The sequence below is a fragment of the Rhinatrema bivittatum genome, chromosome 2 (genome assembly GCF_901001135.1).
Source record: "Rhinatrema bivittatum chromosome 2, aRhiBiv1.1, whole genome shotgun sequence".
NCBI lineage: Eukaryota > Metazoa > Chordata > Amphibia > Gymnophiona > Rhinatrematidae > Rhinatrema > Rhinatrema bivittatum.
The window spans coordinates 808,020,149-808,035,581 of NC_042616.1; the positions used below are offsets into that span (position 1 = coordinate 808,020,149).

Genomic DNA, 15,433 nt, shown 5'->3' on the forward strand with positions numbered 1-15,433 from the left:
CAAATGTTTCATAGTAGTCTTGGCCATATTTCTGCTAGTCTTGGCCATACTTCTCCACGTCCCCTTCTGCATTGTGGTTGACTTTGAACATCCACGTATATCTGACAATCTTGCATCCTGGCGGTAAGCATGTCTAAGTATTTTTCTTACAAAGGGAATCTTTTTCAATCTCTCTCTTCCTGTGCTGTTGTCTTCCATTTTTCAACTTCATGTCTGGGTAAGTTCTTGATGTCCTCCTAGACTGAGGGTTCGGATGTCTCTTGGAGTTGGTCCATGTACAAGAGTCTGTGAACTGGTATGCCCTTTGTTGTCTGGGAGGACCATCAGAACATGGGCTCCTCTTTAGGTGCCACCCCTTCAGTATTGCTTGGACCTTTTGAAAGTCTCCTCCTCCTTTGCCTCAGCCAGTCACTCCAAATTTCATCTAATCCATGTTGGCACTTGTGCTAATGAGTATTGTTTGCTCTGGGCTTGTGAAGGTCATGACATTTTGTAAGGGAGTCTCATTGAAGTATACATGCCGGCTTACTGTCCCTTGTCTGTCCCTGGAAATAGGATCCAATATCCCATGCTCTGTTTGCTATATCTCAGCAGTACATCCTCTGTGGCTCTATCTGCCATCTTGAAGCATTTTTCACTCTGGATGTACACATTTTTTTCATCAAACACTCTCAGGTGACGCATGTGAGGTCTTCTGCCATGCCACATTTTAAGTGGTTTTCTTTCATTTGCCTTTGTCGGCAGAAGGCTCTGCTGATCATTTTCAGTAATCATTGCTTTCTCCCAGAATTTATTGGGAAGGTTGGTGTCTAGCAGCATGCTCCTTATTGTCTCCATCAGCATTTGGTTCTTCCGTTCAGCTACGCCATTCTGTTCTTGTTAAGAGTACTGTAGTCTGATGCTCAATCCTCTGTCACTCGAGATGTGCCTGAGCTGCTTCATTCACGTGGTCGCCTCCATCTTCTGTGCACATGGTTCCAGTTTACACTAGAACTTGTTGCTTGTTGCTGTCACACAGTCTTTGAATTTCTCCAGTATCTCATTTTTGAATCTCAGGAGGTAAGTCTTTGTGCATCTGGAATAAGCATCAATGAAGGTCAGGAAACATCTGTTTTCAGAAGGAGATGCTATCTTCATTGGGCCACATGGACCACTGTAGATTAACTCCAGTAGTTAAATGGACCTATGGTGGTTTGCCTTCACCAGTGGTGCACGTGTTGCTTTGCTTTTGAGACAAGCACACACATGTCATTGTCTTTGTGCACAGGAATATATTTAAATCCACAGTCATTCATTCATTCTTCAGGTCCTTTATTGCATTTGGGCATTTGTGCCCCAAGCACAAGTGCCATGTGTGTATGCAGTTCTGGTGTGGGTAGCTGCTTTAAGTTCCACATTTTTGCAAATGTTTGTACAGACTATTACCCTCAATCCCTTGTGCCACTATCCATGTCACCTTCTTAATTGTGCATGTGTTTTTGAGAAATAGGATGGTGAAGCCCTTATTTGTTATTTATTTCACTGACAATAGTACGCCCTTCAGCTGTGGTACAAATAACAAATCTTTCATGCGCATTCTGTGCTTACATACAGCTCTGCTAATGCATTCTAGCCATTCCTGCATTTCCCATCTTCCACAAATAGTCTGTCTGTGAAAAAAATCTTTATTACTTGTCATATGACTGGTTGCACCTGAATCAATGCACAAATTTTTCATATTGTTTCTCTCAGGGAGATAAAGCTGTAGTTCCAAAACAATTCAGCATTTCTCTGGCTGCTAGCACTCTTAACTGCTTTTGTTGTCTCAGTTGATGATTGATTGCGATCAGGTTTCCAGGCTGGGTAGTTACTCTCTTCAGTGTGAGGAATATTTGCTCTTCTGAGTTGCTTTTGTGCACCATTCCCTCCCCCCCTGCAGCATGGGAAGTTTTAAAATCTTGTGGATTTTTTCTCTCCCTCTCTCATGCAGGTGCTTATGATGCTTGCCTATGTCTCTCTTCGTTTTTAATTTCTGCAAACAAACTTATCTATGATGCCTGTCATATAATCCAATGTTAGTTCCCATTCTGGTCTAGTTTCCAGTGCATTTATGAGTGCATCATATGTGTCCAGAAGCTACACAATAATACTGCAATCACATGACCATCTGTCTATTCTTCTCCCATGCATTTCAGTTTCTTTGTGATTTCTAGCATGGTATTAATGTGCTCTGCCATTTCTTTGGATTTTTTTCAACCTTAAACTGTATAATTTGTGAAGCAGAAATAGTTTGCTCTTCAAATTACACCCTTCATGTGATCTTGTCAAACTTTCCCATATCTGTCTCATTGTAGCACAGCCACAGATGCGTATTAATTGATTATCTTAAATAAGGCGACAAATAATACCTCTTGTTTCGATTTCTTTCTGGTCCCAAAGATCTATGTTTTCAGTAGATCTGTCCTTGCGTAGCATATCCCATAATTTATCTTTATTCAGCAGCAATTCCATCTTAAACTTCCATATTTGATAATTGCTTGTATTCAGCTTGGATACAGCTGCTGTGGGATCTATATTGAAAGCCATGGTTTCTGAATAATTACTTTCTTTTGTTCGGATCACAGTGGGGTGCCTGCTTTTATTCAGCTTACTTCAAGCTTGTATAAAACTTGTGTTTCTCTGGATGAGCGCAACCTGGATATAGAACCTTTTTCTTTAGGTCCGTAATGTTCTCTGGACCCATAACGTGGTGGAGTTTCATCTCCTTGTCTGGAATCAGTTCTGACCCAATCTATATATTTAGGGTCAGAACTAGGGGTGGGTGGGTGTGTGTGTGTGTGTGTGTGTGTGTGTGTGTGTGTGTGTGTGTGTGCCTCCTAGGGAAACACTTACTATGAAGCAGAAATTACTCAGGTAAGGATTCTTTACTTGTGAAACTGGGATAGAAAACATATATACAATTACGTGGTTTTGTACAAGCGATTGTGCTGGAATACAATACAGCACAACAGGCAGGGAGAAAGATGGAGAGATGACTCACTAGTATAGATTGCATTCTATCTAGGAGCCTTTGCAGACCCACCCATCCCACCAGGGCCGGAGCAAGGGTATTAGGTACCCTGGGCAAAAAATTTCTGCTTTGCACCCACCCTCGCCCCCCCCAGTCCAGGCCTCTGCTTCGACACTGACCTCATGCACTCAGATAGGTGTCCTCCCTTACAGGTTCCTTGTCTCATTCACGCATGCATCCTTACACAGACTCCCTCCATCGCTCTCTCACTAACACCATTGCTCTCTCATACGCACACAATCCCACTCACTTTACATACACACACGCACACACACACACACACACACACACAGAGGCGCTGCTCCTGGCCCACCGAGACACTGCTTCTCTCAGCAGTGAGTGGGATGGGCTCCGCTCATGGCCCTACATGGCTGCTCTTTGCCTCCCCCTAATGGCTGGCACCCTAGGTGACCACCTAGTTCGCCTATTGGGACGCAGCGGCCCTGCCTCCCACGCACTGTCAGGTGACATGACTAGGAGAGGTGTTAACTCCTTGCTGTCTCTCTGGTGGATGACCAACGGTTCTCTCATTCTCTCTTTAGCACTCTCTCTCTCCCTATTAACTTGCTTCTGACTCTTTCCTTCCTCTGTCTCTTGCGCCTTCTTCCTTTCCCATGCTCGTGTATTTTGTCCCACTTTTTCTCCATCCCTCTCGTGGGAAAGGCTCCTCATGTTTGACTACTTAAAGCATTGCTGCTCTCTGGCGTACAAGGATCCTGCGGCAGCATCTGCATGGCAGGCAGTGTTTGCAAGAAGGATAAGAATAAGCACAGACCTTATGCTTCATTTATACCAGAAGCCGGTGTCCATCAACGGAAAACTCATAAGGCTGCTCACTTTGGGCCTGATTTAAGAAAGCATTTACACACTTAAAATTGTGCTTTACATGTGTAAATTAAACTTTTCTCGAGTAAATGGCTTTTGAAAATTGCTACAATAGTATGTTACATTTACATTCGTAACTCCTTTGAAAATCATCTCCTTAGTGTATGATTTCCTCTCTTCCAGTTTTTGACATACCTCTTCTCCAAGGAAAATATGATAATGGATTCCAAGTATGACCGGGTGGTCCCAGAGGAGATGAATCAGCCCCTGTCTCAGTACTGGATCTCTTCATCCCATAATACGTAAGACAGATCTCCTTATCTCAGTACCGGATCTCCTTATGTCACAACATATCAGATCAATTCACCTACTCATTACTGGATCGCCTCGTTCTGCAGCACGATAAATCCCGTTTCAGTACTGGATCTCTTGATCCTGTAACACGTAAGATAAATCTCCTTGTCTCAGTACTGGATCTCACTGTAGAATTTCCTTTCATAACTTGTAAGGAAAATCTTGCTTTAATACTGGACCTCCTTCTCCCAGAACATAGCAGATAAATCCCCCTTCTTCAGGCCCTGGATCTCCTCTGCTTTGCACATGCTGCAGTACAGGTCTTGCTAACTTCTCCTTTCTGTTGGAAGGTACCTGACTGGGGACCAGTTCTCTAGTGAGTCGTCACTGGAAGCCTACGCTCGCTGCCTCCGATTGGGCTGCCGTTGTATAGAGTGTGAGTCATGCCTGGTCAATGATGCCAGATCTCACTCAGATTCCTATATTTCAGGGAACAGCTGCACTAACCCTTTGCACATGTTATCATAGGCAGGGTCAATCCATATTTTATTGCCATTATGATTGAGTTTGGTGGATAGCGTGGTGTTGACTAGATTAATATGACAGTGTTTAGCAATATTCAAAATATTAGTATTATGGGCTAGGTGCCAGTCAGATCATCATTATTGTATTAGTGGATTAGTGATACTGATGGAATTCATTAAATTATCATTATTGGAGTAATAGATTATTCCTGTTCATACCCAGATCAGTTCAGACAAATGGGTTTTGCATCCCTACCAGCAGAGAGAGGCAGAGAACAAAAACTTTGAGGCACTGCTGCATAACCGAGAGTGCAACCTGTGGTCCCTCAGTATTTCTCTGTCTCCAGCAAGACGGTAGAGGTGCAGACCTGCAGTTCTCACTGAAAGTTTTGGAGACTGAAGAAAAGTTAGTGTAGCTCCCTGAGGGCCATCCCTCGGGTTGAGCCTGGCATCCGGGGGGGTGGGGGTGTTGTAAACTCCTGCCTGCTGTAGCCCGTTGTTTCCGGAGGTTTTGATAGCCAGGGAACTGGCTCCCTCTTACCCCAGATGTCTCCTCCTGCCAGCCGCTACTCAGGAAAGTACTCTTTTTGGTTTTAATTAATTAAGTTGATCAGTCAGCGGGAGCTGCTAGGCCTCGCAGGAGGGAGAGCTGAAGGAGTCTGCCACTGGTTTCTTTTTTCCCGGCCGGGGATACTTGTTTGTGTGCTCGGGTCGGGACACACGTCACTTTGATCGCTGCGACCTGCCACACGTGGCTCAGCCCAGATCATTGCGGCAGCCTCGTAGTGTGCCCTATTTCAGTGTAGGCACACTTGGGCCGCGTTGCACTTCCTGCCACATGACAGATGACGCCTAAGCCACACATAGAGGTTTGCAGGGCCTGCGAGCTCTGGTCGGCTCATCTTAATTCTCACTCTCTCTGCCCAGGTTGTGCATCAGGAGCGGAGGGAACCTCTGTGGGCAGCTCCAAGGAGAGGAGGGCCTCCCAATTGGTGGGAGCTGCGCCTGTGACCCCGAGGGGGCTACAGGGCCTGTTGCACCCACAGGGGATCACATCCTGGGGTCTTCACCCCACTAGGAACCTGGAGATTCCCCTCCCCCCTCTCCCCTGTGGTGCAGGGAGCTGAGGAGGATCAGGAGGGGATGCGGGCTCGGATGGCAGTCTTCTCTTGCCTGGGACCGAGGAACCAGAGCAGTTTTCTCCAGAGTTTGTTCTGCTGTTAAACACTAGGGATGTGCATTCGTTTCATTCGTTTAATTCATTTCATTCGTTCCGTAATACATGCTAATTAGATGTGCATTCGTGTCATTTGTTTCATTTGTTTAATATTACATGCTTGTATAGGAAACGAATAAAACAAATGCACATCCCTATTAAACAGAGCCTTCCTGGTGTGGAAGAGTGCAGGAGAGAAGAGGTCCAGAGAGAGACAGACAAGTGCCCCGTCGAAGAGGCCAAGGCTGGCGTCAGCGGAAGGTTCAGGAGATCTGACCCCCATCTGAACCAGATGGGGGTCAGAATCCTGATCCAGACATGGGCAAGAATGATCCTGATCCAGACAAAGGCTCCGTGGCAGAGGGGGATGACCCTAGGGTGGTCTGTCTATTTAAAAAGGAGGAGCTCTGCCCCCTCATCCCGCAGGTCTTGGAGGAGTTGGGAGTTAAGTTGACTCAAGAAGAATCCAACAGTGAGGGAGTGAATCCAGTTCTGGATGGGCTGCATGATTCTCCCAGTTCCTTCCCATTGCCTAACAAGATTCAGAAGCTGGTCATCCGGGAGTGGGATTTACCAGAAGATGACTTGAAGGTCAGTAGAGCTTTGGCAAAACTCTATTCTTTGATGGAGGAAAACCTGGATTGCCTAAAGATTCCTAAGGTGGATGCAGCAGTTTCAGCGGTGACTAAGAAGACTACGATCCCAATGGCAGGTTCAGCCACTCTGAAGGATGTTTAGAACCACAAGCTGGAGAGTCAGCTGAAGCGCATCTGTGAGGTGTCTGCCTTGAGTCTGCGGGCTGCAGTGTGTGGCAGCCTGATACAGCGTGCCTGTTTGTGCTGGGTTCAGAAGGCACAAGAGCAGGCTTCTACCAGGGCGCTCAGTCCTGGGCATTCCACGTGGTTGGAGGTGGGAATGGCCTATGTGGCAGATGCGCTTTATGATTTGCTGTGTACATCTGCCAGGAGCATGGTCATGGCAGTGGCGGCATGCAGGCTTTTGTGGTTAGGCAATTGATCATCAGACTTGCGGTCCAAGTCTCAGCTGTATAATTTGCCTTTTAAAGGAGGGCTCCTCTTTGGCGAGGATCTGGATCAACCAATGAAGTCTTTGGGGGAATCCAAAGGGAACCGTTTACCGGAAGATAAGAAGAACAATAAGAAGGTTTTTCCTTCTAGGTCCCGGTTTTGGGATTCACGGAGATTTCGTCCCAGCAAAGGGGCCTCTGGTTTGAGGCCAAAACAGTCATCAGGGTACTAGCAGTTCTTTCGGGGTTTTCGGAGTTACTCGAAAGACAGGGCAGGTCAAGGTACCGGAGCAGGAAAGTCTTCCCAGTGAAGCCAGGCTCGCCCATTCCTTGGTGGAAGCAGTAGGGGGCAGGTTGTCCCGCTTTTAAGGGGAGTGGCCAAGATCACCTCGGACCAGTGGGTCCTGGAAGTGATAAGAGATGGTTGCGTGTTAGAATTTTCACACCTGGTCAGGGAGGCCTTTTTGGAATCCCACTGCTCTTCACAAAACAAGCGAAGAGCAGTGGAGGGGAACCTGCCGAGGTTGCTAAGATTGGATGCAATAGTTTCCGTCCCTCCGGACGAGTGAGGTCGAGGGAGATACTCCATTTATTTCGTGGTTCCCAAGAAAGAAGGCACTTTTCGTCCCATTCTGGTCTTGTGGGTTCCATGTTTTCACTTGGAGACATTGCGTACGCTGGTAGCAGCGGTCCGCAGAGGAGAATTCCTGGCGTCTTTGCACCTGATCAAGGTGTACCTTCATATTCCAATTCAAAAGGATCATCAGCAGTTTCTGCGGTTCATGGTGCTGGGCAACTCTTCCAGATTCTAGCCCTCGCTTTCAGGTTGGCTATGGCTCCCCACACTTTCACAAAGGTGATGGCTGTGGTGGCGGCAGCCTTGAGGTGAGAAGGAATCCTGGTCCATCCATATCTGGAAGATTGGCTGATTTGGGCAAAAACAGAGGAAGAGTGCGTTCAGTCCAGGCACAGAGTGATGGTTATCCTGAAGTCTCTAGGTTGGGTGATCAATGTAACAGAGTCACATGATTCCATCTCAGTTGTTGGAATATCTAGGAGCCCTTTTCAATACCTAGAAAGACAGAGTGCTTTGTGACAGCGGACAGGTTGTCAAAGTTACAGGTGCAGGTGACACGTCTATTGAGCCTATCAGTGCTGACGGTCTAGGATTACTTGCAAGTGCTGGGCTCCATGGCCTCGAAGTTGGATTTGGTTCCATGGGCCTTTGCTCACATGCTTCCGTTGTAGAAGGCCCTTCTGTCCAGGTGGAATCCGTTGTCAGGGGAGTATCATTTTCCATTGCTTCTTCTATGAGAATCCAGGTCCAGACTTTTGTCGTGGCTGTCGAGGCCCAACCTGAAAAAGGAGTGGACTTGGAGGCCCAGGACTGGGTGATGGTGACCACAGATGCCAGCCTCAAGGGCTGGGGGGCAGTGTGTCTGGGTCGGTTTGCCCAGGGTCTTTGGTCAGTGGCAGAGGCATCCTGGTTGATCAATCGCCTGGTCGATCAATCGCCTGGAGATGAGGGCAGTGTGCAGAGCCCTGAAGGTGTTCCTGCCTTTGGTCCAGGGATGCATTGTTCAAGGGTTTTTGGACAATGCGACCACGATAGCATACATCAGCCAACAAGGAAGGATGAAGAGTCATTCGGTAGCCCGGGAGATGCAGCTGTTATTTATGTGGGCGGAGCACCATCTTGAAGGGATTGCGGCCTCGCACGTCACAGGAGTGGACAACGTGCAGGCGGACTTCCTCAGTAGGCAGCAGCTAGATCCTGGGGAATGGGAACTGTCCCTGGAAGCCTGGAATCACATTTGTGCCAGATGGGGTGTTCCCCAATTGGACCTCATGGTGACGAGGGTCAATGCAAAGACGGCGAGATTTTTCAGTTGCAGGAGGGAGTCCGGTTCGCTAGGGCTAGATGTTCTGGTGTGCCTCTGGCCAACCAGAATTCTTCTGCATGTGCTTCCTCCAAGGCCTCTCATTGGTCGCGTTATGTGGTGCATAGGGTTGCATCCAGGTGGGACGGTGGTGCTGGTGGCACCGGAGTGGCCGCGACATCCATGGTTCGCAGATCTGGTAGATCTGGTGATCAACGGACCTCTTCGGTTGGCTCATCTGCCAGTGTTGCTGAGACAAGGACCCATATTTTCAGATCAGGAGAATCGCTTTTGTCTCGTAGCTTGGCTTTTGAAAGGCAAAGGTTACGTCTGAAGGGATTTTTGGATCCAGTAATTGCCACTATGCTCCAGGCTAGAAGACCCTCTATGTCCATGGCATATGTCAGGGTGTGGAAGGTGCTTGAGTCCTGGTGTGTTTAGCAGTGTTTGGATCCTTTGGCGGTGGGGGTTTCTCACAATTTGTCCTTTCTGCAACATGGCTTGTCCAAGGGCCTGGCCTGTAGTTCGCTTTGCGTGCAGGTTTCAGCCTTGGGTTTTCTACAGGGTAATGGCGGGGAAGGTCTTTGGCTTCTCATCCCGATGCGGTTCATTTTATGAAGGGGGTTAAGCATTTGTGACCTCCAGTTCGAAAAGTGTATCCAGATTGGAACCTCAACTTGGTTTTACAGGTTCTTTGTGGCATGCCTTTTGAGCTGTTAAAATGAGTTTCCTTGAAGGATTTGATGTTGAAGATGGTTTTTCTGGTTGCCATATGTTCAGTCAAGTGGATTTCCGATCTTCAAGTGCTGTCTTGTCGGGATCCTTTTCTGTGTATTGTGGATGACAGGGTGACGTTGTGTATGGTACCCTCTTTCTTGCTGAAAGTGGAGTCTGCTTTTCACGTGAATCAGACAGTTGAACTTCAAGGTTTTCCAGTGTGGTCTAGGGAGTCTTCGCAGGATAGGGATCTTGAGTCGCACTCTGTTGCATTATTTGAAGGTCTCTAATAGTTTTTACCGTTCGGATCTTCTCTTTGTGTTGTTCGGTGGAGCGAAGAAAGGAGAGAAAGCTTCTAAGGCTACTATTGTGAGATGACTGAAGGAGGCCATTTGCTCGGCCTATATTTGTAGGGGTCATGAGATTCCGACGGACCTCAAGGCGCATTCGATTAGAGCGCAGGCAGCCTCTTGGGTGGAATGTCAGTTGGTGTCTCCCCAGGAGGACTGCGAGGTGGTCCTCCGTTCATACTTCACTAAGCATTACAGATTGGATGTTTGGGCACAAGAAGAGGCGTCTTTCGGTGAAAGTGTGCTAAGAGCGGGTCTTTCGGTTTCCCGCCCAGTGTAGGGGTGCTTTGGTACATCCCACTTGTCTGGACTGTTCTGGGTATGAACAGGAAAGGAAAATTGGTTCTTACCTGCTAATTTTCATGAAATACCACAGATCAGTCCAGAGACTCATCCTGTTTGTTGCCAAAAGACTGAATTTCTTGGTTATGATATTTACTGTATATCAGAGGTGCTACAACCAGTTTAAGAGTTGAGAGTTTTTATATGCAGCAGTTGTCAACATGTTTCCGTTTGTGTTAAGAAGCAATGTGTTTTCCAGTTCAGGGTTTTCCAACCGTGTTTCCAGTTTGCCCTAGGAAGGGGTAGGTTATCTACTTTTTGGCTTGGGTTCAGGTCAGTACTGAGGGACTGCAGGTGGCATTCTCGGTTATGTAGAGGTGCCTCAAAGTTTTTATTCTCTGCCTCCATCTGCTGGTAGGGATGCAAAACCCACTTGTCTGGACTCATCTGTGGTACTTCAGGAACGAAAATTAGCAGGTAAGAACCAATTTTCCTTTGTTACTGCTGGTAGCACTAGATTATCATTGTTGTATTAGTATATTAGTGTTACTGTCAGGAGTCACTAGATTATCATTGTTAGATTAGTGGATTAGTGATACTGCTGGAATTAATTAGATTATCATTATTGGAGTAATAGATTAGTGGTTCTGCCAGAAGTCACTAGATTATCATTGTTGGATTAGTAGGTTAGTGTTTCTGCCAAGAGTGACTGGATTATCATTGTTGGATTAGTAGACTAGTGTTACTGCCAGGACTCACTAGATTATAATTGTAGATACTAGTAGATGAATGTTACTGTTAGAAGTCACAAGATTTTCATTGTTGGTTTAGTATAATAACATAGTGAAAGACGGCAGATAAAGATCAATATGCTTCATCTAGTCTGCCCAGCAAGCTTTTTTTGTGTGTGGGTGGGGATAGTAATAACTGCTGCTCCCTGCAGGCTACCCCCAATCTTCTGTTAAAGACAGTAGCAACTGCTGCTCTGTGCAGGCGATCCCCAAGGTGTAATAGTAAAGTTACCCCATTTCTTCATTTCCATTCTCTAACCAGCAATAGGGATGTACATTCGTTTCAGCCAAAATGGATGAAACGAATGCATATCCCTACTGTTGGCTAGAGAATGGAAATGGGATAGTATATTAGTGTTACTACCAGGGCTCACTAGATTATGATTGTTGATACTAGTAGATTAGTATTATTGCTGGGAGTCACTTTATTATCATTGTTGGATTAGTAGATTGGTGTTATTGCTGGGAATGCCTAGATTATCATTCTTGGGATAAATAGATCAGATTAGTGTTAGTACTAGGAGTTGCTAGGGTTCCTATTTATCAGTTTGCACTAATGTAGCAATACACATTGATCTCAATGGGCTTCTATTGACTAACAGTGGGCATCAGCCCATTCTTGCAAATTGATAAATAGGACCCTAGATTAGCATTGTTGGATTAGTTTGCTAGTTGTCGCTGGTATATTGGTTCATTAATAGTGAGGGTGCTTTTAGGTTCATAAAGAGGAAATGAAAGGAATTATCCCTGATGAAGAAAGCAAGCTAAACTTACAAATCTCTCTGCTCCATTTGTGTTTTTAGTGGACTGCTGGGATGGTCCGGATGACTTACCCATCATATACCATGGACACACCCTTACCTCCAAAATCAAGTTCCTGGATGTGCTGCACACCATTAGAGAGCATGCCTTTGTGACCTCCGAGTAAGGACTCTTCCTCATCCTTTCTTGAAACTGGCCTTTTGTTCAGTTCCTCTGCCAGAAAAACACAATTGTTCATTTTTGAATGGTCGTTTTCGAATATGTGGTAATTCCGAACCTTCATTGTGGGAATGATCCTTTGTTTAGTGACCTTCTGGATTTTTTTCACTGACAAAGAGAGTGAACATGCGGGGAACTAGGAGAAATGAGTTCAGATCCCGCCTCTGGCACAGACGGTTGCTGTGACCTTGGGCTCGTCCCTTTATCTCACTGTGTCTCTGGCCCTTAGAGTTTGTCTCTGCAGGTGAGGGTGGGAGGGTCCGTTGGTAGGAAGCTGAGGTCACGTTTTGGGAGGGAAGAACGGCAGGGGCTTTGGTTTCCAACCCTCTTGGTCCCGTACCTCTTAGAAGTCGTAAATTCACTAGAACCTTTTAATTAAAAGATAAAACTTGTCTCAGAAACCTCAGTACAATTAGGATCGTGTCTGATTGCCCTTATATAATTCTGCTTCAAACATATGATAATAGATGTCTGCACAGGTGCAGCTAGAAATGATATTTCACTGGGATACAAAAAAAGAAGGAATTGCTTGGATTCTTTTCAATTTTTGTTTTAATCCAAGTCAACTCATAAGAACATAAGAAATTGCCATGCTGGGTCAGACCAAGGGTCCATCAAGCCCAGCATCCTGTTTCCAACAGTGGCCAATCCAGCTCACAAGTACCTGGCAGGATCCCAAGGGGTAGAGAAGAGTCCATGCTGCTTATCCCAGGGTTAAAAAGTGGATTTCTACAACCCTACCTTAATAATGGTTAATGGACTCTTCCTCCAGGAACTTGTCCAAACCTTTTCTAAGTGCAGCTACACTAATAGCTTTCACCATATCCTCTGGCAATGAATTCCAGAGCTTATTATCCGTCCCTTCTCCAAGCTGAAGAGTCCTAACCTCTTTAGCCTTTCCTCATAGGGGAGCTGTTCCATCCCCTTTATCATTTTGGTTGCCCTTCTCTGTACTTTTTCTAATTCTTCTATATCTTTCTTGAGATGCGGTGACCAGAACTGCACACAATACTCAAGATGAGGTCGCACCATGGAGTGATACAGAGGCATTATGATATTCTCTGTGTTATTCTCCATTCCCTTCCTGATAATCCCCAGCATTCTATTTGCTTTCTTGTCCACCACTGCACACTGGGCAGAGCATTTCAACGTATTATCCATGATGACGCCTAGATCCTTTTCCTGAGTGATGACTTCTAATGTGGAATCTTGCATTGTGTAGCTATAATTTGGGTTCCTGTTCCCTCTCAGGATGATTTGAAAGCATTGCTTGTGTAAAAATGCCCGTATGTGAGCCACATAGGCAAGCAATGCGGATTTTTAAAAGTCGCAAAATATGCGCAAATGTACCCATGCACGCGGGAAGCATAAGGTGGAATGGACATTCGGGGGCGGGGCCAACACTTACTCATGTAACTCTGAATTTTAAAAACAAAACTGGCAGGACATGTATGCAAGACAGGACATGTATGCAAGATATCCGCGTAACTTTACTGCTGCTCCTTATGAGGAGCGAGTCTGAAGGTCTCGAGTTGTAGGGCTTTCAGGACAAGGTGAGGGGTCTGGGTCAACTGGGTGGCCTGCAGGATGAAGAGCCTTATTATTAACTGGACAGACTGGTGGATTCATTCGAAAACTGGGAATGAGCCTCACACGAGCAGGTTTTAAAATTCGCTGACATACGCGCATAAACACCATCAAGGTCCTACGGAAGGCACGAGCGCTAGTTGTGCTTGGGTAACCTCTTAAAATTAGGAGGAAACTTATGCGCGGTTGGTGCATTTATAAGACATGCATGCTCGCTCGCTCGCATGCTGACCCAGGTGTGTATGAGCGCACACGCGCTTATTTTAAAATTACCATTTCTGTGCATCACTTTGCACTTGTCCACATTAAATTTCATTTATTTGCATGCCTAGTCTTGCAAGGTCATCTTGCAATTTCTCACAATCCTCTTGTGCTTTAACAACTTTGAATAAGTTTGTATCATCAGCAAATGTAACCATTTCACTTGTTATTCCCCTCTGTAGTTAAGAACATAAGAAATTGCCATGCTGGGTCAGACCAAGGGTCCATCAAGCCCAGCATCCTGTTTCCAACAGAGGCCAAACCAGGCCACAAGAACCTGGCAATTACCCAAACACTAAGTTCATTTACAAATATGTTAAACAGCAGTGGTCCCAGTACAAATTCCTGGGGCACTCCACTATTCACTTTCCTCCAATGAGAAAATTGTCCATTTAGCCCTGCTTTCTATCTTTTAACCAGTTCTCTATCCACAATAGAACATTGCCTCCTATCCCATGACTTTTTAATTTCCTCAAGAGTCTCTCATGAGGGACTTTATCAGACACTTTCTGAAAGTCCAGATATACTATATTAACTGGCTCACTTTTATCCACATGTTTATTCAATCCTTCAAAATCAATGTAGCAGATTAGTGAGGAAGAATTTCCCTTGGCCAAGCTCTTGTTGGTCTTGACCTATTAAACTATAACTATATGTTCAGCAATTTTGTTCTTTATTATAGTTTCAATCATTTTTCCCAGCACCGATGTCAGGTTTACCAATCCAAGGTTTCCTGGATCACCTCTGGAGCCCTTCTTAAAAACTGGTCTTCCCTGTACGTACCAGGATCAGTCCAGACAGTGGGTTATGTCCCCAATCCAGCAGATGGAGTCAGCACAAGCTTTGAGGGGGCGTATCCATATATACTACTACCCCCTCTGCAGGAGTTCAGTATCTTCTGACTCCAGCAGATGCGAGTAGGGGAATCAGGCTTCCCCTCCTTTTCCTTCACTTTCTTGCTTGATTATGGCTTGTTGTTGTCTTTTTCTGTGGATCAAGTTTGTATCAAGTTTGTATTAAGTTTAAAAAAAAAAAAAAAAAAAAAAAGGCAGAGTTCTTTCAACTTCTGGGGAGTGGCTTATCTTCCTTGTCTCTTCTCTGCGGCCTTGCTGTTTATTTCTCGTTGCAGCCAGGGGTAAGTTTGTTTTTTCCTTTGTAGTTTTTTCCTTTACAGCTCAGCCCCCGGTGCCCGCGAAAGCCGGTGGAGCCGGCCTCTTCGCTCTTTACTCCCTCACCCGCGGCCATTTTACAGCTCCTCATGGGCTGCTGAGCCATTTAGGGAAAGATGTCTGGGGCGGGTCGTGTGGCCGGGAAGGCCCCCCCGCGGCACCCTCCTCTATTTTCGGACAGCGGGCAGTGCGGGCCGACCGGGCCCCCCCGCAGCGGCGCCTTTGTGCGCGTGGCCCCCCCCCGTGGCTTTTTCTTTTCTCCTGCAGCGATCCCGATGCCGCAGGCCGTCCCGCTGTGCGGCCTGCGGAGACCCGGGGACCCGGATTTCCCGGGAGGGCATCTGTGCACGATGCCTTCCCGGGGGGGAAGGTACCTCACAGTCCCTGACTGATTTCTCTTTTTTGCCCGGGCGGTGCGGGCTGGCCACTCCGCCATTTTTGGCGGGAACGGCGGCCATTTTACATTCTGAGCGCCCTGAG

General features: G+C 46.3%; 1 protein-coding gene across 2 annotated transcripts in view; it reads left to right on the forward strand.

Annotated features, from left to right (window-relative positions):
* Window positions 1-15,433, forward strand: part of LOC115085779 (1-phosphatidylinositol 4,5-bisphosphate phosphodiesterase gamma-1-like) — a 306,356-nt gene that overhangs the window by 161,332 nt on the left and 129,591 nt on the right. For both annotated transcript variants that reach the window (XM_029592182.1, XM_029592181.1), the window contains exons 10-12: window positions 4,058-4,176; window positions 4,519-4,604; window positions 11,759-11,879. In XM_029592182.1, the coding sequence (XP_029448042.1) occupies window positions 4,058-4,176; window positions 4,519-4,604; window positions 11,759-11,879 (326 nt within the window). The remainder of the gene's footprint in view (window positions 1-4,057; window positions 4,177-4,518; window positions 4,605-11,758; window positions 11,880-15,433) is intronic.